General features: G+C 33.0%; 7 protein-coding genes and 3 pseudogenes across 10 annotated transcripts, besides 3 other annotated features; 5 read left to right on the top strand and 5 right to left on the bottom strand.

Annotated features, from left to right (window-relative positions):
* Positions 1 to 484: 484 nt before the first annotated feature.
* TVAGG3_1006350 (uncharacterized protein) lies at positions 485 to 2,453 on the bottom strand (the record flags this gene model as incomplete). Its single annotated transcript, XM_001303234.2, has 1 exon — positions 512 to 1,573. The coding sequence occupies one exon, from the start codon at positions 1,571 to 1,573 to the stop codon at positions 512 to 514; it is 1,062 nt and encodes a 353-aa protein (XP_001303235.2).
* A 191-nt stretch (positions 2,454 to 2,644) lies between these two features.
* Positions 2,645 to 3,891, bottom strand: TVAGG3_1006340 (uncharacterized protein; the record flags this gene model as incomplete). The annotated part of the gene is made up of 1 exon (XM_001303233.1): positions 2,801 to 3,655. One exon carries the CDS (start codon positions 3,653 to 3,655, stop codon positions 2,801 to 2,803), a length of 855 nt encoding a protein of 284 aa, XP_001303234.1.
* A 234-nt stretch (positions 3,892 to 4,125) lies between these two features.
* Positions 4,126 to 5,371, top strand: TVAGG3_1006330 (uncharacterized protein; the record flags this gene model as incomplete). The annotated part of the gene is made up of 1 exon (XM_001303232.2): positions 4,145 to 4,845. A coding segment is annotated over one exon (701 nt), but the record flags the coding sequence as incomplete, so codon positions are not given.
* Positions 5,372 to 5,528: 157 nt separating this feature from the next.
* Positions 5,529 to 7,403, bottom strand: TVAGG3_1006320 (armadillo (ARM) repeat-containing protein family; the record flags this gene model as incomplete). The annotated part of the gene is made up of 1 exon (XM_001303230.1): positions 5,797 to 7,314. The coding sequence occupies one exon, from the start codon at positions 7,312 to 7,314 to the stop codon at positions 5,797 to 5,799; it is 1,518 nt and encodes a 505-aa protein (XP_001303231.1).
* A 291-nt stretch (positions 7,404 to 7,694) lies between these two features.
* Positions 7,695 to 8,231, top strand: TVAGG3_1006310 (structural constituent of ribosome; the record flags this gene model as incomplete). The annotated part of the gene is made up of 1 exon (XM_001303229.2): positions 7,704 to 8,183. One exon carries the CDS (start codon positions 7,704 to 7,706, stop codon positions 8,181 to 8,183), a length of 480 nt encoding a protein of 159 aa, XP_001303230.1.
* Positions 8,232 to 9,188: 957 nt separating this feature from the next.
* Positions 9,189 to 10,492: a mobile genetic element.
* Positions 9,269 to 10,396, bottom strand: TVAGG3_1006300 (Mariner transposase; the record flags this gene model as incomplete). Its single annotated transcript, XM_051254429.1, has 1 exon — positions 9,269 to 10,396. The coding sequence occupies one exon, from the start codon at positions 10,394 to 10,396 to the stop codon at positions 9,269 to 9,271; it is 1,128 nt and encodes a 375-aa protein (XP_051080003.1).
* Positions 10,493 to 11,066: 574 nt separating the features above from the next.
* TVAGG3_1006280 (protein of unknown function (DUF3447)) lies at positions 11,067 to 11,759 on the bottom strand (the record flags this gene model as incomplete). Its single annotated transcript, XM_001303227.1, has 1 exon — positions 11,067 to 11,759. One exon carries the CDS (start codon positions 11,757 to 11,759, stop codon positions 11,067 to 11,069), a length of 693 nt encoding a protein of 230 aa, XP_001303228.1.
* Positions 11,760 to 14,515: 2,756 nt separating this feature from the next.
* Positions 14,516 to 21,571: a mobile genetic element.
* Positions 15,583 to 16,896, top strand: TVAGG3_1006270 (annotated as a pseudogene). Its single transcript has one exon. A coding segment is annotated over exon 1 (1,314 nt).
* On the top strand, positions 18,658 to 19,157 carry TVAGG3_1006260 (annotated as a pseudogene). Its single transcript has one exon. A coding segment is annotated over exon 1 (500 nt).
* Positions 21,572 to 22,871: a mobile genetic element.
* TVAGG3_1006240 lies at positions 21,668 to 22,789 on the top strand (annotated as a pseudogene). Its single transcript has one exon. A coding segment is annotated over exon 1 (1,122 nt).
* Positions 22,872 to 23,194: the final 323 nt, after the last annotated feature.

Below are 23,194 nucleotides of genomic sequence, written 5' to 3'. Positions count from 1 at the left end.
TTAAAACATCTAATTTCAAACTCTTATGATAGTATTGTAGGATATTTGCCCAGATAACTGTTTTATTAGAGTCATTTAGTGAAGCATGAACTATAGTTGCTTCTTTGCTTTGATATGTTTATATGTTTACAGAATGTAAGAGATGTTTTATTGTATCTATTTCCATCATCTCATATTATATGCTTTTATTATACATAATGTGTACCTGATTTATTATAAATATAACATTAAATAAAAGGGCGCATACTTTGTTTAAGCAATATCAAGTGAAACTATGTTTCGATAGTGAATAAAAATAAACTCTATATTCAAAAATAACATATGTTTATGTAATGATAGAGATGTTTTATTGTATACCTATTCCCATCATCTCTTATTTTATTTGCTTTTATTATATATATATATACTATATTGATGTTTTATTGCGTACCTGGCTTATAATAAATATAGAAACAATGTTTTGATAGTTAATAAAAAATAAACTTTTTATACGAAAATAACATATATTTTTTTATTGAGATTTCAGTCTTTTTGAAAACAGAGAGTTGACTTTCGAGTTGATGTCAACTTTGTTTGAAGATTGAGGAGCAATTAACTTTCCTCCACTCATAAGCTTCAACAGTTCTCCGCTGGAAGCTAATGTTGCCTTTGCTTCATCAACAAATTTCTTTTCGTTTTCGTGGAATTTTGTTGGATCCATTTTTTCGATGAAAGATGGTCTTAAATCAACTGAAGCGTTTTGCATGGACAAAACAATATCAAACAAACAGTAGTCCTTGAACAAGTTTGTCGCTTTGCTTTCTGCAATAGATCTGGCTTCACTGCCTCCTTGGAGAGTTAAATTTTCCAAGATTTGGCCAAGTTTCTCTGCAACAGCTTTTCTTGCTTCATTTCGCATGTTTTTGGCACAAACTTGGGTGTTTATGTGTCCTGCAGCTTCCAAAATCTTCTTTTCGAGAGAAACCAAATATGAAAAAGAAGATCCAGGATTTGTCGACAGATAATCATCTGCAAGCTTCGTAGCAATAGAAGATGCCCATAATTGAGCTGCATTTTCTTGTATTTTGGTCAGTTCTTTGATTGATCTTGATGAAGAGGAATTTTCTGAGAGAATTGAGACAATGGAAGGAGATGCTAAAGCTCCACATAAATGGTAAACAGTTAATGGTACTGATGTCCCATTTGAAGCAGAGGAAAGTGAAATTGAAAGTAATTTACAGCATTTCGACAAAACATCATTCAAAGGAGCCCTAATCATATCAACAGTGGCAATCTGAGTGATCTGGCTCTGCAACTGTGATGATAAAACAAGGAATGTGTTCTCAAGAGAAGATCTAAATTCTGTAATTATTGGTGGGAGGCCAAGAGAGCGTAATTTGAGGTCTTCTTGGGAATCCAATGAAAATTTAGTTGCATTGAAGCTATCAATTGTGTTGTTTGAAAGAATATCAGATAATTTTTCATTTATGCGCAGATTATCAATAGATTGCTTAAGAGATGATGATGCAAGCTTCTTAAATACAGGGAGGAAGGCTGATTTCCAGAAATCTGGTGAAATTGCGGTTTCATTCAAAAATGAAATAATATTTGGAGAATTTATGCTTGAATTTGCTAAATCTTGGATTGATTTGGCGTGTCTGAATAAATCTCGTAATTCGATATTGGCTAGAGATAGATGTATCCGAGTTACTGAATGAATTTGTGATTGTATCAATGAAATCAGTGGAATCTTCATGAATAGTACTAAGAAATGCAATCGATGATTCTAAAACGAGTAAAAACTTTTGACAAATGTCATTAATTTGTCCAATTTTTTCGAATAATTTTTTAATTCTTTGTATCAACGCTTCTTTAATGAATTCGAAAGGATTTGATGATTTCAAACGCTGAACTTTATTGAATTTCATGAGGGTTGTATAGCAATCTGAAAGAATTGGAGAAGATAAAGTTGTATTTGGATCTTCTAAGTAGTTTTTGATTGTTGTAAGAATACGACTTGGTAGAGAATCAATTGCAACACTTAATGAAATTGCTATAATTGAGTTTTTACCAATTAATTTTAATTTTTCTTTTGCTAATTCAGAATTTTGTAAAGATTCGATAAATTTATTATTGTCTAAGCAATAAAGAGCGCTCATACACAATTGTGATACTTCTGAATAAGGAGAAGCTGGTTGTTTTTCCTGAATTTCACCATCTGAATTGAAGTTTTTTGAATATTCTGTAATTTTAGATAATGTTTGCCTGGTATCTTCAAAAATTACTTGTATATCTTTAAGTACAGGAGGAGTTTCTAAAACTGGTTTATAATTATCTCCAATAAATTGCCTTAAAACATTTTGCTTGTGTTCAATTTCAGTTTGTGCAGATTCTTTAATCTTTTTAATGGTAGCTACATCATATTTTTCAAATAATAGTCGGGGATCTTCATTGATATTAACATTCAGAACTTCGACATTAATGAAAATGAAACAATTATGATGAAATCATAATTTTTGAAGTATGATAAAGCAGTCCATACTTTCAAAACATGGATATCATTATTAAAATAATTATTTTTAATTTTTATTGAGATTCTTTCAGATGAGAGTAGAGCTTGTTTAAGGTAAAGCAGTTAAGAAAAAATATCGGAAATCCTATAAATAACATAATCTTTACATAACATATAAAAACATTTTTTCTATAACAAGAAAGAAAGACAGATCATTCTAAGAATTCTCGGTAGGCACAGCGCTCTTGAATTCTCAATATTATTATCATTATATTTTTTCATTTTGAATTTTAGATTTTTCTCGTTGTTTTAGTAACCAAAGCATCCCTTACATCTTCCTAAGTAATCTCTGAAATCTCCTGGAGGTTTTGGACATATTTCTTCCAACTGATTAAACAAGTACGGATTCCAATGAACTTGATGGAGAATTGCAACTGTAAGATCATTTCTGTTTATACCTGTGATATTTCCAAGCTTCTGGCCTCTCTTAATACCAACCATTGCCAAATGTTTGACGTTATCATTCGAAATATTCACAGAAATTCCGTTTATGCAACCTTGATCAACTAAACCCTTTCCAAACTGGAAATTCGTCAAGAATGCTCTGAAAAAACTCTTCATTACAACTGCGTCGCCTCCGAAATAGCCTGCGCAGATTGTATTTAATGTATTGAGCTTACGTTTTGATAAACGAGCACATTTAGAGATCCATTCGCGATTGCTAGTATCAAAACCGCGTCCTTCGTCAGCTAAATGTAATTGATTTTTGGGAAGGTAGGCATTGAAGGGATCACCTTGGAAAACTGTATCGTACAAGTCGCAAACAACAATTCTGTTTAGTTCGTGAAGATTTAATCTAATGAAATTATGTATATGAATATAAGGATCAGACCAATCGTCTTCTAATTCGGTGTATGTTGGTTGATGGTAGTTTATGAATTGACCTCCACACTTGAGAACGTAATTTTTGGTGTCGTTACTTACTTTTGATAAAAATTCGTCTGTTACAAAAAATACAACGCTGCAATTCGAGCCAGTTTGACGTAATGTTCTAATAAATATAACTATGTTAAATGGTCTACTTGTTGTGTAGGAAATTACAACATCATGATTACTACTATTGGCTAGATTATTAGATGAGTTGAATTTGCATCTGTCACACATGGTTTTGTCTTTGTTAAAATCTATTCTATAGTCAGTTTGTATATAAATTTAGAGATTTTGTTTGAATGGAAATAAACTTAATTCTGCTTCGAGATCCATACAAAAGTAACGATAATAGTCTACAATGGAATATGACATAACTAGAAAAAGCAAAATTATTGCAAATTTTCGTGAAAATTGCAAACGAATGAGCAAAAAAATTTTTTGAATTTGTCTGCTTCATGAATATAAAAACACTGTCTAAGTGGTCTAATAGGAAATGATTTTTATTTTTTTTTAGGTGTGTCAGTTTTTGGATTGTAGTTGCCTAATCATTAAATGGTGAATATATGCTATCAACATACAGCCACTGATAATTATTTCTTTGTTAAAAGATCATTATTCAAGAAATTCAAATCGGCAATTTTAATTGAACTTCAATTTTCTTACATTCTGATAATATTCACCATAAATATATGATTTATATCTATATTTTGTCATTATTTTAAGATGGGGGATACTGTCCAATGTGTATTCATTCCTCCAAGCTTTAATTTTCATGAAATCTTATCATTTACCATTTACTCTGATGCGCATTTTAGTGAAATACCTCCTCTAATCGTCCAAATTGACGAAAAACAGTTTGAAATTAATAAAATCACCAATTCTGATAACAAAATTACATGGAATTGTGAAAAGTTAGTCGAACTTAAAGAACATAGAACAAAAACAAAGGAATTTAAAGTCAAATTCAACGATCTTGAAAAAACAATCGATTTAAATGGACTAATCTTCCTTGGAATGCCAAGAAGTTTCAAACCTATTTACGATGTTTTACTTTTAGAATTCAAATCTGGATATTACTGCAGATCTGATGCAATTAGTGAAGATCCTGTTTCATTTAACGTTGATTTTATATTAACATTAGATTATCGTAATGTTGTACAAGTCAAAGCCCAAATAGAAGAATTACAACAATCTCAAAAATCTTTTATCGAAACAAAAGAAAGGCTTGTTCAAACAGGACTTAACTTAAAGGAACTATCTGACCTTAAGGTGCAATACGAGGAGTGCATGAAAGAGAAAAGAAGAGTTCAACATGATTTTATCGACCAAAATCAAAAAATGCAAGCGGCAACTATCATAACAACAAATGACGAAGGACGATCGGCGCTAAAAGAACAACTTACGAAGCATATACAAGCAAATAAAGAAAGAATTACAACATCAAAACCTGATATCGAAGCTTACGAAAAAATGAAAGAGTACAGACTGATGGCTCTTCAAGAGATGCTTCTAATATTTCCATTGGGAGACAACAACAAGTTTTGTTACATGAATTATTACCAAACACCTGCAAATTTGCAACAATTTAACGAAATGAGAGCTTATTTGGGATATGCTACACATTATATTCGAGAATTGTCCAGAATTCTCGGAATTCCTCTCCCATTTGTTTTATATCCTCAAGCAGCAGCGTCAAAGATCACTTCTAGATTGATAGAGAAATCTGTTGCAATACCAGCAGACTTCAACGTTCCTAATATCAAAATTATGCAAAGTTATGAACAAATTTTGGTTGATTGCTCAAAACACATCTTAAATTCCCTGTTGATGGAATCAGAAGGGGAAGCAAATATTCCAGTATTTATTGAAAAGCTCACCCACATTGATGATACCGCTCTTTCATCATTAATTCCGACATTATCATAAATCTATTTGTTTACTGTATTATCTTTAACTGTCATAAGCATATTTTTACTTCATTAATAGCTTCTATGTCTGTATATCTGAATTGACTTCGAAATTTATGAAATATTCCCAATTTTTATAATTTGATCTTAGAAAACATAGATTTCATTATGATTTATCTCTACCATAAGTGTATAAATACTTGTTGAAAAAAACAATTTACTTCTATTTGGGTCTCTCGCAAAAAAATTAAGTGAATCTTTGAATTTGTTGTCTAATTTCGATTAAATTTATCTCATTATTAGATTTTCTCATTTCAAAAAGAAATTTGACATGATAATTTTACTTATATTTTGCAAGTTAATTCAATATGAGATAAACAAATCTAAAAAATTGGAAGACATGATAATTTTAATTAAGAGATAAAGGATATAATTAAACTTTCAGTTAAAAATAAACAAATAATATATTTAATCAAACTCATCAGAAGATCCTTGACCGTCTTCAATTAATTTTAGCAAATGAATTGCGCTATCATTCATTTCGAAGTCATTTATGTATTCATCAAGTTCATCATGTATTTCATCATCTCTGAGAAATTCTAACACATGTGGAAATGAAATACACAACTTATAAAATACATCACAAAAACAAATATTAAATCTTGGATATCCTGGAATAGTTTTCCCAAGTAATTGGCACAAACTCATAACTACTTCTTCAGTTAAATAAGGCTCAATAACAGTATCAGGAACTAAATCAAAGAATGTTAAAATTATTCTAACAATATGTGATTTTTCTGTAAATGATGTTTCATCATTTAAATAAATAGAAAACAATTCATCAATTATACCATTCTCTTGGAAATAAACATATCTAGTATCAATAAACAATTCTATAATATCAAATACGATTTCCTTTGTATTCTTATGTCCGAAATGAAGCTCAAATTTCAAAATATCAGCAAAATCAGGTATTTCAAATATAAATGGAATTGTTTTCGAAAAATTTTGTGTCATTGATAAAATACGAATCAATTGAAAGACTCCATGTGATAATTTCATATCTTGGCTTATCAATTCATCACCTTCTGATTCTTCTAACTTATTAAATAGTTCGTGATGAATTTCATTCAAATGAAATAAAATTTGAAAAATATTTTCGGAACTAAGAAGTTCCTTTGTAACTAATGGATCTTCACATAATTGGCATAGCAACTGAAGAGCACTGGCTGTAAATATCTCGTTGTAAGGGTCAAGAAAACTTAATGAAATTTCTGCCAATTTTGGATAAATCGTTTTAATCTCTGCAAATAGATTTGGATTCTGATTTTTGGTTCGTGATATTAGAAATAATAAATTGTCAAAATAATTTAAAATATTACTTATTAATATTGGATCATTAGCGATCATTAGGTCATCAAGTAGCTTTTGAGATACTGATCCATTAATGTTCAAGACTAATTCATCATTTTCTTTTCCTTGAGTGTATAAATCTACTAATATGTTGGTTATTGAAACAATTGATCGTTTTTGTAAATTTCCGGTAGTACTTATTGCTAATGAACAAAATACTTCTGGTAAAAATTGTGTTTTTTCGTTTAATTTTCTTAATAATAATCTATATCCAATTTCTGTAAGGTGATTAAGCGTAGATTCAGGCGTATCAGAACTTGAAAATAGCAATTGTAATGCTGTAATAATAATATCTGATTCACAACATTCATCTGCTAAAGTAGGATTTGATAATAATGGAGTTATTTGAGAAAGGATGTCGTTAACAGTATTTAAATCAGTTAAATCGAAGTATTGGTTTTTGTTTGCGTCTGTTTTTATAAATTCCTCTAACTTTAAAATGAGATCTTCGAATTTTGATCCACACACTGATATAATTGATGGGTCTAAGCATTCAATTTGGATATTATCGTCTAATGTTGATATTTCATTGCTTGCGTTTTCATCATCATTTTGATTTTTGTATTCATACATAAAAAATGCACCAAATTCAAAAATAATTATATATAGTATTAACATAAACCATATACATTACTTTTGAAACATGTTATATATGAAGATTGTCATTTGTTTGAAATGAAGATAATGATTATTGACTTATCTTAAAGAATTTAGATATAAAAACAGAAAAATCATGGAATACATAGAAAATAAAAGATATGTATTCTATAGTAATATGCCAATTTAGTTGAAATTAGATGTGCGAGAGAGAAAAATCCTTATTTGTGGACAAAATCAAGATCATTATATTCCTTACGTATTTTTGTATATAAATGAATATAGATATTCCAAAAATCCTTTTAATTTTGGGGGAGTCTGTCTCTAAATTGAGGGGAATTAGCGGTTTGTTTGGGCCTTTTTCGATGGGACACACTGAGGGTCTTCGTCACGCTACACGCTATCTTTTCGCTCGTAAGTTCCGCAAGCATGGTGCTCCAGCCCCATCCATCACACTCCGTACATTCCGTATTGGTGACATTGTCGATATCAAGGTCAATGGTGCTCTCCACTCTGGCATGCCAAACCGTGTTTACCATGGTGCCACAGGTATCGTCTGGAACGTTTCTCCACACGCTGTTGGTATCCTTGTTAAGCGCCGTGTCAACAACCACATCGCTCCAAAGCGCATCTACGTCCGCACAGAGCACGTTTTCCCATCCAAGTCAAAGAACGATTTCGTTGCTCGTTGCCAGGCTAACCTCAAGGCTCACGAGGAAGCCAAGAAGGCCGGCACAAAGATTGCTCTTCCAAAGCGTCTTCCAGCTCAACCACGTGCTTCCCACGTTGTTAAGCCAGAACTCATCCAGACAATCACCAGCGCTCCATTCCGCGAGAACTGGTAAATTGATTTTAAAATACTACTGATACTCAGATTTTTACTCCCTGCATTTCAAATACTAATGTAAAATACCACTACCAAAATTCTTGATTTTTTTTATACTTATTTCTTTTAATGATATCGATGTCAAATTGATAAAGGAATACAAAGATAACAGGAAATGCTTGACATTATAATTAAGCGTATATAAGTTTCTTTTTTAAAGCTTTAAGTCGCTGAATGAGACACAAAAAAGACTTTGAATATGTAATTGATACTCGTTTTTAATGTCTTATAATTAAAAACATCCATATTAGAAATGGATGTGAATTTCAAACAGAGCGAAAAGCCTTATTATTATCTATTTCTAATGAAAATTTCATTTTCGAAATTATTCTTCTTCATCATATGATAAATAATTTCAATTTCCCTGCCATCATTATCTTCTGCAAAATCAAAAGCAGTATTTCAATCTTCATCTTTTTCATTGAAACTGGCACCATGTGAAAGTAGGAGTTCAGCTGTTTCTTTACTATCATTTTTTGCTGCATAATGAAGAGCTGTTTTTCCATCAGCATCTTTTTCATTGATATTTGCACCATGTGAAAGAAGGAGTTTAGCTGTTTTTTTACTATCATTTTTTGCTGCATAATGAAGAGCTGTTTTTCCATCATCATCTTTTTCATTGATATTTGCACCATGTGAAAGAAGGAGTTCGGTTGTTTCTTTTCTATCATTTTTTGCTGCATAATGAAGAGCTGTATCCTTAAAATCACCTTTTTCATTGATATTTGCACCATGTGAAAGAAGGAGTTCAACCGTTTCTTTACTATTATTTTTTGCTGCATAATGAAGAGCTGTTTCCAAAAAATAATCTTTTTCATTGATATTTGCACCATGTGAAAGAAGGAATTCGGTTGTTTCTAGTCTATTATTCTCTGCTGCATAATGAAGAGCTGTATCCTTAAAATCACCTTTTTCATTGATATTTGCACCATGTGAAAGAAGGAATTCGACTGTTTCTTTACTATAGGGTGTCCAAAGGTGTGTTTAGCACAAACCTAAATACTGCGAATAGAAATAAACAAGTTACATATATATAAAGTTTATTTAAATATAATCACCATTGGATTCAATCACGCGTTCGCAGCGATCGATCCAGGCTTGAAAGACACGCTTTAAATCATCATGAGAAAATTGCTCAAATTGCTCTCTTACAAAATTTTCAAGATCATCTGGACTCGCGAATTCGCGTCCTTCAGCTCTCTTTTTTAGCGTGCCGAATAAATAAAAGTCAGAGGGTGCAATATCAGGTGAATAAATTGGGTTTGGAACAACTTTGACATTGTTTTCCACCAAGTAATTCATTACCTTATGACTTTTGTGAACTCTTGAATTATCAAAATGAATTGCAAACTTTTGTTTTTGTTGTTTGGATTTCTCAAACTCATCAGAATTGATAATTTGAGTAAGAACATTGTCAATTAGATACTGAGCATTCATCGTATTAGGTTTTTGAAGAATATCAATTGCGATGATGCCATTCACGCCCCAAAAAACCGACAACATCATCATTGGTGTGTCAATTTTTTTCTTCGGGAATGTTTGCGGATTTTCATCCTTCGGGATCCACATGATTTTGGCTTCTGTTGCATATTGAAACCAAGACTCATCCCCTGTTACTAAAAAGCGAAACTTCTTGGATTGATACGCACCCAATATAGAGAGGAGCTCTTTCGAAGATTGGACTCTAGATTTTTTTTGAACTGAATTAAGGTTGTGCGGAACCCAACGTGTATACGCTAGTTTGTAGTTTAAATAATTGTGCAGATAATAACTGACTGTTGTACGTGGTATCTTTGTCATCTCCTCTATCCTTCTGAGTGATGCTCTTGGGTCTTCATCTAGCGCTTGAAGAATTGCTTTGATTTTTCTTTGATCCGGCGATTTTTTGTCAATTTTTATGATGGGCGCCTTTTTGTTCATGAAGTGATACATCCTAACATGATACGTTACAGTGGAATAGCTAGGAGCATCCATACCGAAGCATTTTACCAATGTCTCGTAGATTTTTTTACAGTCTTTGCATTTTTTTGCAAGAGCGAGGATGTTTTCTTTATGATTCATTAAAAAAATGAAAAAAATCCCGCCAAAATTTCCCGCGAAACCGCCTCTTGTCTCAAAATTCATTTTATATCCCGGCATGGCGCCAAAATACAACATACTCATCATATACATATATTCATATTTTTTATTATATATTTATAATCAGCATATATCTCCTTTAATAGTCTCATATAGAGCGCTGTGCTAAACGCACCTTTGGACACCCTATATTATTTTTTGCTGCACAATGAAGAGCTGTTAGTCCTAATCCATTTTTCTCATTGATATTTGCACCATGTGAAAGAAGAATTTCAACCGTTTCTTTACTATTATTCTCTGCTGCATAATGAAGAGCTGTATCCTTAAAATCACCTTTTTCATTGATATTTGCACCATGTGAAAGAAGGAGTTCAACCGTTTCTTTACTATTATTTTTTGCTGCATAATGAAGAGCTGTTTCCAAAAAATAATCTTTTTCATTGATATTTGCACCATGTGAAAGAAGGAATTCGGTTGTTTCTAGTCTATTATTCTCTGCTGCATAATGAAGAGCTGCTTTTGCATCTTTATCTTTAACATTTATATTTGCACCATGTGAAATGAAATATTCGCAAAGAGATAGAATATTAAACATCGCTGAATAAACAAAACATAAGTTAAAATCATCAATTTGATCGAAACAAACTAAAAATGATTCAAGATTTTTATATTTTCCGCAGGATTTTAAATCAATCTTTATATTATATTCATTCATCAAGAATGTAACAAAATCAATGTTATGTGAAATAATTGCATATTTCATTCATTCATTATTTTGTTTTTGATATTTCAAGCATTCACTCATGATCTCTGGATTTCCTCCTAAAAATGAAAATTCTAGACATTTTTCGGTTATTTCTGAGTTAAATTTCGTTCTTAATAACTTGAAACAATCAACAGCTCCATGGTAACAACATAATTCAAGTAATAAATATCCTTTTTTAGAATATTCATAGTAATAATCTTTAAGTGTTTGATCTTTATTAAATCCCTCTTTTTCTGTGAATGAAATGAATCTCTTTAGATCATTATTCATAATTGCTCCGTAAATTGTATTTTCTGATTGAATATCTAAATTATCTGATTTCGTATTTTCGAAGTCTTGAGTTTCGTTTAACTTAATTCCATATTCTTTATAAAACAGAATACTTGAAATATGTTCGACGTTGTAGACCTCATTGATATGATAATCATCTGATATGAGCTTGACAAGATATAAATATGACTTTGTATAGCGATTATGATATGGAATGATATTTAAAATGTCTCTCATAATATTCTGTGGATGGCATATCTTTGAATCAATCAATTCCGTTTTGATCAATTTGTAAATTGAGTTTAATTCGTCTTCTTTTTCTGTTTTCAGCTGATATAATACATTATATAAATCAATGTAGCATTTGTGGATACTTCGCAATTCACTGTATTGGCTTGGTTGATTGTCTTGATAAGACATAAAAAAGTTTTTAAAAGACAAATATTTGTATTGAATCATTAAAAGCTATATTTAGTAAATTCTCAATACTGCCCAACCCAACTGATGATTTTTTGCAGAATTCTTTCTCTATTAATTCAATCAAGCAAGGATATCTCAATTACTCAAGCATTCTGAGCAAAATGAATCAAATATCAAGCAGCATTTGATATTAATAAAAATATCCAATTCTGATAATATTGATTGAAATGTATTGGGATTTCATTTTGTTATTCAAAAAAAAAGGTAGTGGGGCTTCCAGGCACTTCGTGCCCTCTAGCCCCGAAGATGTTTAGTATAAAGCCGCTTTTTAACTTCACTTAAAATGCCACGTAAGCTACGTAAGAATATACGTAAGAGGAAGGGAGCATTGAAACATCCAAAAGTAAAACTGACACCACAACAACAGTTGCAACAACAAATGCTGAATGACCCCACTATGTTGCAACAAATGTCAAGCAATCCTATGCTTTTAAACCGAGTCATTGGTGCACAGAGTGGAGGTTTAAGAGCGGCACTTTTAGCGAAAATGGCAGGCTATGGTGGAGCTGCAGACGGAACAGCCTATAACCCTCAAAGTCAAATGAATTTGAGTTCACTCAAAAATCAAATAACAGATGTCAAAAAGTCAAACATAGACATACAGAAGCAAATAAGTGAAAACGAAAAGAAACTAGAATATGACAGACACACAAAGAAACTCAATGAGTTAAACGTAGAGAAAAAGAAGAAAGAAGAACAACTGAAAGAACTAAGTACAGAGGAATATGCGAAAAAAGTGTCAGAAAAAAGCAGCAGCAGAAGTAGCAAAAATGGAACAAGATGTTTTAAATTTGAAAAACCATACTACTCAATATATAAAGTACTGAAAGATGAAGAGATAAAACAAAAAGCCCTGAAGACATATATGGATAGCGATGAGTAAAAAAGAAGTTGAAGCAAATGTAAAGGCAGAAAAACTTTTACAGTTGCAAAACCAAACCGTACAGTATGAAAAATTAGCACAAGAAAGTAAAAATAACGACGCAGCCATGCAAAAGGCAATGAAAAGCGCAGAATATATAAAAGCTAACAATGACTGGTTAGATGCCCAAGCCAACGCTAAAGCAGCCCAACTTATAGGGTCAATAAGGACAAAAATACAAGCGGATGAAGACAGTTCAAATGAAGCTTTAACAAATGCTGACTTTAAGAACGCCTTCGAAGCTCTTCATAGTAAGGTGAAACAAGTGAACGACTTCTCATCTGGAAAGAAACTGAAGTCTGAAGGTTTCGACAAAGAGTTAAAAGAAGTAGCACAAAATATGACGAAAATAACAGATGCAGCAACGAGACAGGCAGTTCAAAGTGCCTATGACGCCGTTAGAGCAACTGTTGTGGAAAGTCAAGAAAAAGAGTTACAACAGACCAAAACAGACCTAGTAAATGCTTTCTTAAGAACGAAAAGTCAGGTAGGACATTATGCTGCAGATGGAACATATGTGCCAGCTGGTGGAACTTATATACCAGCTGGTGGAACTTATATACTAGCTAGTGGAACTTATATACCACCAAACCCTCCAAGAGAAGCACCTGCACCAGGACTACCTAAAACATTTACATCGTCACATGGACACAGACACAAGCATGCACCAAAACAACAACCAACACAACAACCAACAGTTCAAAACCCAGCACCACAACAACAACCAAAACCAACAGTTCAAAATTCAGCACAGCAACCAACAGTTCAAAACCCTGCACAGCAACCAACAGTTCAAAATCCAGCACCACAACAACAACCAGCACAGCAACCAACAGTTCAAAACCCTGCACAACAACAACAACAACAACAACCAGCACAACAACAACCACAAACAGAGCAAGGACATAAAAGAAGTAGAGAACAAGGAAACCAAGAATTCTTAAAAATGCTTAAAGAAGAGTATGGTTTCCCAGATACTCTTGACTTTAGTGACAGATATAAAGAAGCTATTAGAAAGTTCAAGGAAGGAAATACTGACCCGAACCTATTTAGCTTTATGACTCAGCACCAAAACGGATATAATCTCAAACCTGGAAAATACAAGCTCGCTAAGGGATATGATTTAATAGCATATCATCCAAATGACATGAACGAATTTACTCCGAGATATTTGATGTCAGAGCTAAATGACAATTTAACTCTCTTCATGAAACGCGTAAAAAATAGAGACGGAACGAAAGAAGAAAGGTTTATGAGTCCGGATAACTTAGATAGGGAACTTGTTGAAAACGGTCTCGGAATATATGAAATGCCAGCAGATGAGGTACAAGAAACTCCACAGGAAGAAGTTCAGATACAACCAGACATGGAAGAAATAGTTCAGCAACAACAGCTAGAAGAGCCAGAAGGAAACGAACAAGTCCCTCCTTTGGAAACTAACTTCACAGAACTAGATGAAGATTTGGAACAGCCGAAAAATCTTGACCCTCAACAAGTGTATGCGGAGAATATGGAATTTTTCCAAGAGTCTAAAAAAAATTCGGCTGACATAGTAGAAGAATATCGAAAAATGTTTGCCGACATACAAAAGACTCCAACACCAGATGAAAATATTCAGCATAGAATGGAAGTACTGAAAGAAAATGTACGCAAATACAACAATCCTTTTTACTTACGAGCATATAACGTTCAATCTTTGGATGAACTCGGTGAAAATAAAAGGTTAAATTTCAACAAAACATATAGAAATGAAACATTGTTTAAAGTTCATTCAGAACCTAACCAAGATGGAAACAAACCTACTTTTGTTTCTGCAGACTATGGAACTACAATGAGATGGGGTCATAAAGCTAATCCGGATAGGTGGTTCATAAACTTACAACCTCAATTCCAAGAAGTTGTAGACGCAATGGAAGTGAATGGTGAACCAGATATAGCTGGTATTTTAAGCGCGGCTTTAATGCCATTGAAAGATATGAAACATGCAGATATTTTGGACCAGTATGAAATGAACATGGCTGATGAAATATAACACCTGACGTTCTAGAACATTTATCTCAAAGAACTACACAGAACCATAGAGATGGTATATTTGGTGAAGAGTTTAGAAAGAAAGTTAGGGAGGGAGAAGGAAGAGAACCTATTGTACATGACCTTGCAAACGAAAGTTTACAAAATGTCATAAAAACTTACTTTGCAGACGATGAACTGAGAAGGATGAATATTTAAAAACTCAAATGGACAGTACAAATGAAATGTTAGTATTGAAAAACATGTTCCTTGACAAAATAAAACCAACTACAGAAATAAATGACGCAAGACTGAAAGATTGGGTAAAAGCTTTCCCATTCACAAAAGATATTGTTGGTAACATGGAAAGAAAACCAGAATGGCTACAAAAACATATATTTGGAAACGAGCTTATTCCATATGGACAAGCTCTGTTTGAAGAGCTTGAACCGGAAACTCAGGAAAGATCATGCAAACAATACGCGAAGACTCAAATACAAAATGACAAAATCTTTCTAGGATATAGGTTACCTGAGATGGGCGACCAGAGCCCAAAGGCAAAAAGGACATGGGAAATTTACAACATACTAGTGAACATGAGGCAAAGATGCAACAACTTGAAGCAGAGGGCAAGTTACCAAAAGCGACACCAAAGAAGAAGAGAAGAGTAGAACAAAGTGAAAGTAGTGAAGAAGTAACTTCATCTAGTGAAAGTAGTGGCAATGAGGAAAAAAAGAGTTAAAAACTCAGTCAGGAAGAAAGTAAAGCTTGGTCGAGTGGGTTCTATTATGACACATAAATCCAACTATTCTATATTTTTACCCATATGAAATGTACGCCGCTCAGAATATAACGCCAACAGTTTTGGATGCCATGAATGGAAATGTTTCGAATGGTATAACGAATGCGACAATGCCATTAGAAGGTCAGAAATAGTTCCTGGAACTTACGAATATACAACTGCTGTTTCTTATGGAAACGTAGGTGAGTTTGGAAGGTTCTTCAACAACAGTAGATATTGCTTGCGACAGGTTTCATATTATTTCTATTGACAACTCTTTCTTATACGTGAACAAGACATTGAAATAAAACCTTCTGCCAAGTTGTCTGACAAGAAAGGTTGCAATGGAATTTTCTATGTCGGATACCAATATGCTCCAGAAGTTTTCATGGGATATAAGATATATTCTAACTCTGACTTAGTTCAAACAGTAACCTGGGCAACTATGAATGGTTCGCTTTGAGAAACTCAGTACAACCACAAGCTAGAGAACAAACAGACCAGTATGCAACTATTGAGAAAATAAGAAGACTTGACCCTAACGTTCCAGGAGTTTATGTTAACCTTTCTGGACAAACTGCAGCAGCAGTAACCAAAGTAAAACTGAAAACTTAGAGTTCTTTGTCATCTTTCCTCATCTTCAGGTTTTTAAGATACTGCCAAACTGGGCAGGAAAAATTTCTATCGAACTTACTCCAAGCAAAAATAACTTAGTCATTGCACCAACACAAGACCCATTCACTCTTACAGACGTAAAGGGAACAAATCAAACGTCATTCGCCGAATTTTGCAAAGACAAAGTTGACTTAGACTTTGGTTTCTCAAACCTCAACACTGAAGTAACTATTATTTCAATGCTGCTGGAACTGCTTGGACCAGTTAAGTTCACATGCGAAAAGTTTGAATGCAAGAGAATAGAAAGCAGACTTGCAGTCTATATGTTGGACCCAGATATTTCAAATGCTTTAGCTGCCAAAATATATTGCAGTTCCACTTATGTTCCCTATACACCAAATATCTGTCAAAGACTTTGCAGGTGAAGTTGGAAACCAAAGTGCTGACCCAGGTGCAAGAACAGATATTGCTTTAACAACTGCAATGAAACATGCAGATACATGTTTGTACTGTTCAGACGAACTATAAATGACTATTCTTGTTTCTACAACCCTGGTATTAAATATCATATAAACATAGATGGCAAATATTATCCAAGAGAAGAATATTCTACAGTTGAAGATATGAGGTCATACAACTTGACATTAGATGCTATGAACTTTAACAACAACTTCACAACAACCATTAACCCTGAAATGCAAAGTTCTATTATGCCATATGTGAAAGTATGGACTCATACAGGAGGTCAAAAAACTCAAATACAAATGGAGACCGTTCAAACTTTTGGCTTGGCATTCCATTTGCTGACTCAGAAGACTTTATGGGTGGTATTTCAACTGTGTGGTACAGTTCAAATACAATATACTGGTGACAGAGACGGTCCAGATGAATTGAAAGCAAAGAAGTTTACAAAACCAATAGCACTTTTCACGGAAGATGCTCTTTTGAAGATTCGTTTCGATAAACCTGCTGGGGCTCCTCAGATTGGTATAACGACAGCTTCCATCGAGCAGATTTTGCAGCAGGTCAGTAAGTTGTTCTTGAACTGACTTCTCTCCGTCAAATATTGACAGTACGCCAGTTTTGACATAATATTGTATTATAAACTTACCTTAGAAATACTGTAAGTTTTGAAGTTATATTTTTGTCAACGTCAAGAAACTTCACCATTTCAGTTATACCAACTTTCTTTGCTTTATGAAAATATTTTGGTTCAGCAAAGACTGCTATTCTATAACATTTTCCATTGTTTGTAGAAAGAACTATTCTATCAGTGATTTGTATTGTTTGTGTGTGTAAACTTTGTTTTGCTTCAATTCGAAGAGATACTCAAATACGTCCATCTTTTTTCTAAGTAAAATGTCATTTCCGAAAAATAGAAGCGTAAGTGTTTCAAAAGGTTTAATGGCGGTGGCAGATGTGAAGTTAAATTCACCAACTCAAACAAACAGTCAAAGTGTTGTTGTCAATGTCAAAGAAAGAGATGTTGAAGTGGGAAACCATACGAAGACGAAGATGGTATAACAATAGTTCCTGTAAAAGAACAACCAACATATCCTGAAGTTAGCAGAGACTTAAGTTCTGTTGCAGATATTCGAAACGACTACAAACAACTGAAAGATAAACTTAAAACTCAGGAGAAGATTTGTCAAGCTTTAGGTATAATGTTAAACTTGGTCGAACACAACCCTGTAAAAGTGAACTCATATGTCATTGCACCTCATGAAGTTTTGAAAGAACTATTGAAACTTTTGACAGAGGCAGACGATATAAACATCAAAGAAATAGAACCCGACATTGCTTGCTGTGGTGTTTCATATAATGTCATTGACAAGATATACGTTATGAAAGGAGGTGAAACGTTGAACTTAAAAATAGTTTCCCAGACGTTATAAAAATATTTGACGACCACAACATTCATTAAAATTTAGTTGCTAAGTAAAAATGTCAAAACTTCTTGAAAGATGTTTGAAGAAAAATAATATAGACTTTATTTCATGTAAAGGACTTACACACTTTTGAACGATATGAAAGACCCTGTTTTGTTTGTTCGTGTAGACAAAGGAAAGTTCTATGTCTTTACAAAATATTTGAACTTCTTAGACAGAGAACTTCAAGAAACGCCATGTGAAAGTTTAGATGAAGTTCTTCTCCACTTTCAGAAAAACTTTTAAATATATAAAAATGGCAGAAGACATAGTGGTTTATACTATTACGACTAAAAACCCTGAGTCATATAATTCTATAACAACAAACTTACAAAGTCCTCAAGGACGATATTGTAAACTAACCTTAAACACAATGACGACTAAAGCCTGTTTTGCTCTTTTGACACCAGAAGATTTTATTGTTGTGAATGTTAAAAATTCTCCTTTGAAGATACTTACTCAGATATACCACCAACAGGTTTTGTTGACTTATTTAATACTTTAAGGACGGATGTAACATGTGCTGCAACTAGAGCAGGTTTCATTATGTTTGGATGTCCGACTGAGTTTACTATAAACGATATGAGCTATAATACAAAACTTATATCTGGTTTTTACTACCAACAATTTCCTATAACAGGAAAAGGTGTCATACAAGGTTTGTCTATTCCATTGACTTTAAGTACACCTATTTTATATATTGTTTCAAACTTAGGTTCAAAGTGCTATTCGAATGTCGACAGAAACTACTATGACCAAAAGATACTTATGCGTATAAACAACACATTCTCTGCTGGTTTGCCTATTGTTCATTCGAATGCAGAATTTTCAGCTTTAGTAAACTCAAACACTTTAGCAAACATAAACTTAACCTTAGTTGACGCAAACTTTGTTCCTGTAAAACTTTTATGTCCTATGTATTTGTCAATGACGGCAGAAAGTTCGAATTGGAAGATGCAACTGGTGAAAGTATTGTACTACAAGAACAACTTCAACAACAAATAGCTCAAGAACAACTTCAACAACAAAATAGCTCAAGAACAACAACAAATGAACAAATGCAACAACAAAGTCAAGAATAAAAAAAATATTTTTTTATTTTTATAAAAATGTACAGAATAGATGTTTCAGATTTTTATGACTTCCAAGCCTTCAGAAATATGTGTCCATTTAGAGACTATATACAAAGCAGTCGAGAATTTGAAACGTTTAGTCATTTATGTCGACTCTGCCCCAGAATGTTATGTTATGAAAGAATGGGATGTAGTCTTTAACAAACCTAAAGCGACAATAGTTTCAGAACAAGAATTTAGACAGAAACTAAGAAAAAAAAGTCGTACAAGTTGGCATGAAGATGTTAGATGCTTGGGATATCTTATTGTCAAAACTTGAAGATTTTTCAGTTCGTGGTATAAAGTTCTATACACCATCTCCAAACTTCTATTCTATCTTCACTGGATATAAATACGAACAAGTAGAATGGAAAGAAAATGTTATAGAAGCTTGGTTAGACCATGTCAAAGAAATTATATGCAATGGGAAACGAAAGAGTCTATGAGTATATCTTATGTTGGTTTGCAAACATCTTACAACATCCAAGTGCTAAAAATGAAACTGCTCTCATTATAATTGGAAAACAAGGAACTGGTAAGAACACATTCTTTACAGATATTTTGTGCAAACTGTTAGAGGGCTATTCGAACCCTAATATGACAAACTTAGAAAACATCTGCGTAAAATTTAACTCTTCAATAGAGAATATGAAACTTATAGTATGTAACGAACTTTCAGAAAAGTAAGATTACAACAAAAGTTTTGAACTCAGATGCTTGAAGAGTCTTATAACAGACAAAGTTGGAGTTGTTGAAAGAAAATATAAAGACCAAAGGTTTGTGAAAATGTTGAAATTTCATTATGGTTTCAAACAATGCGTTCGATGAAGTTAGAAAGTTCTGACAGAAGATATGTAGTTGTCAGAACGTCAGATTCTCATATGCAAGATACAGATATTTGACGACTTGCAGAAACTTTGACATCTGACTTTTACAACCACTTGTTTCATATTTCATGACATTAGATATTTCTAATGTTCAATCCAGACAAATTCACATACCGAAAAGAGACAAACATTGTTAGAAGCAAAACAGAGTGTATATGAACTGTTCATAGATGAAACTGACTTTGAGTGTTTAGATGAAAGGTCATTGTACGATTCGTATAAACAATATTGTCAAGAGTATGGTTATATGACAGCGTCTAAACGAACATTCTTGGCAAATGTCAAAAGTCTTTTAGACGTACAGAATGGTGTATATACAAAGAAAATTTTTCTGAGTAAATTTTAAAAAAAATATTTTTTTATCCGATAGAAAAGATGACGAAATTCATCTCAGTAAACAAGTACATGTCAGGACTTAAAGAAGACTAGACCCATTACATATTTTGAATGTTTTCTTCTACCATTTTAAAAGTCTACATTTGACAAAGTTTGGAACATCGAACCAGTTAAGTTTGCTATTGTGACTAAAAATGGTGCGAAATTTGAAGACTTAGACATAGAAGGTTTGTTAACAGTCAAAGAATAGTTTGACAGAAGGTTTTCAAACCTTAAAGAAGGCAAAGCATACAACTTGTTTATACCTTATGAACCAAAGAAAGCAGACGACTATGAATATTATGAGTCTAAGATGTTGAAGTTCAAGGTAAATTGGGTAAAAAGATTTTAGAGTCTAAGCCATGTTTGCTCTAAAGAGGAAGAGAACATTTGACATTGACCCAGAAATGTTCTAAAAATAAAATTTTATTTTTACATGTCAAATTCTTTTTCTCTGGCTCTGGTTCTTTCTTCTCTTCTCTCTACTTTTCTTTTCTTCTTTTCTCTCTTCTTCTTTTCTGGGTTGGGTTATGTCAACTTCTCAGAAACCATATTTTTGGTAAAAGTGCTTTGTCATTTAATAGCTCTTCTATTCTGTTTTCTATTTCATTTTCAAGAACAGCGCATGTGTCTTCTTTGCATTCTAAGAAGTTTGTTGGACTTCATCTCTCCAAGAGGCGTCATCTCTGTCAACAAGTCTGTCATCGACAAATTTTAAGACTGCTCTGCTTAATGTTTTATGGTTCTTGTCATATTCCAGATAACAGAACTTAGAACAAATTCCCCTTTCTTGTTTTACACTATGTAAGATTTTATGGTCGACAGATGTTTTGCTGTCGAAAAAGCTTGTCTCGAATATAGATAGCGAAAATCGCTAGACATTTTCTAAAAGATAAAAATTTTAATTTTTCTAAAAATATGTTAGAAAAAAAGTTTGCTGACATTGGACAAGAAATTTGAGAATGTTTTAAAAACAAGAACAAGAGGAAGTTGGAAAATGCTCAGATAAAACCCATACATGACAAGTTCTTTTTGCTCAGAATGGTATAACAGGTCAATTGCACACCTGGGTCGGTAAGACTTTCACTTATCTTAAAATGGCTGCACAACAACAAGAAACTATAGGGTGTCCAAAGGTGCGTTTAGCACAGCGCTCTATATGAGACTATTAAAGGAGATATATGCTGATTATAAATATAATATAAAAAATATGAATATATGTATATTGATGAGTATGTTGTATTTTGGCGCCATGCCGGGATATAAAATGAATTTTGAGACAAGAGGCGGTTCGCGGGAATTTTGGCGGGATTTTTTTCATTTTTTTTAAATGAATCATAAAGAAAACATCCTCGCTCTTGCAAAAAATGCAAGACTGTAAAAAAATCTCGAAGACATTGGTAAAATGCTTCAGTATGGATGCCCTAGCTATTCCACTGTAACATATCTGTTAGGATGTATCACTTCATGAACAAAAGGCGCCCATCAAAAATTGACAAAAAAATGCGGATCAAAGAAAAATCAAAGCAATTCTTCAAGCGCTAGATGAAGACCCAAGAGCATCACTCAGAAGGATAGAGAGATGACAAATATACACGTACAACAGTCAGTTATTATCTGCACAATTATTTGAAACTACACCTAGCGTAACACGTTGGGTTCCGCACAACCTTAATTCAGTTCAAAAAAAATCTAGAGTCCAATCTTCGAAAGAGCTCCTCTCTATATTGGGTTGCGTATCATCCAAGAAGTTTCGCTTTTTAGTAACAGGGGATGAGTCTTGGTTTCAAATAGTTTCAATTATGCAACAGAAGCCAAAATCATTGTGGATCCCGAAGGATGAAAATCCGCAAACATTCCCGAAGAAAAAAATTGACACACCAATGATGATGTTGTCGGTTTTTTGGGGCGTGAATGGCATCATCGCAATTGATATTCTTCAAAAACCTAATACGATGAATGCTCAGTATCTAATTGACAATGTTCTTACTCAAATTATCAATTCTGATGAGTTTGAAAATCCAAACAACAAAAACAAAAGTTTGCAATTCATTTGATAATTCAAGAGTTCACAAAAGTCATAAGTAATGAATAACTTGGTGGAAAACAATGTCAAAGTTGTTCCAAACCAATTATTCACCTGATATGCACCCTCTGACTTTTATTTATTCGGCACGCTAAAAAAGAGAGCTGAAGGACGCGAATTCGCGAGTCCAGATGATCTTGAAAATTTTGTAAGAGAGCAATTTGAGCAATTTTCTCATGATGATTTAAAGCGTGTCTTTCAAGCCTGGATCGATCGCTGCGAACGCGTGATGAATCCAATGGTGATATATTTAAATAAACTTTATATATATGTAACTTGTTTTATTTCTATTCGCAGTATTCAGGTTTGTGCTTAAACACACCTTTGGACACCCTATAGATGAAGAAGAACCCATTCTATGAGTTAGATAGTCATTTGTAGTACTTCGGGTCAATTTGACCAAACCGTCAATTCGTTCAAAGATATTATAAAGAAGTCTAAGTTAGTATGTTATAAAAGAACTCTGAGTTGTTAAGATTGAATAAGAAGTACCAAGAAGAGTTTTGAAGTACAATGCTATAAAGATATATAAATTCTAAGTTTAAAGACCCAAATGAGAATGCAGAAGAATATTAGAGAAGAAACACTTCAGAAACAAACAGAAAGAGATAGAATACAATTTCGAAGAAATTGCAATCTTACGATTGGAAGACTTACAT

This window comes from Trichomonas vaginalis, chromosome I (genome assembly GCF_026262505.1).
Source record: "Trichomonas vaginalis G3 chromosome I, whole genome shotgun sequence".
In the NCBI taxonomy this organism is placed as follows: domain Eukaryota; phylum Parabasalia; order Trichomonadida; family Trichomonadidae; genus Trichomonas; species Trichomonas vaginalis.
This window is presented reverse-complemented; position numbering and strand designations above follow the sequence as displayed.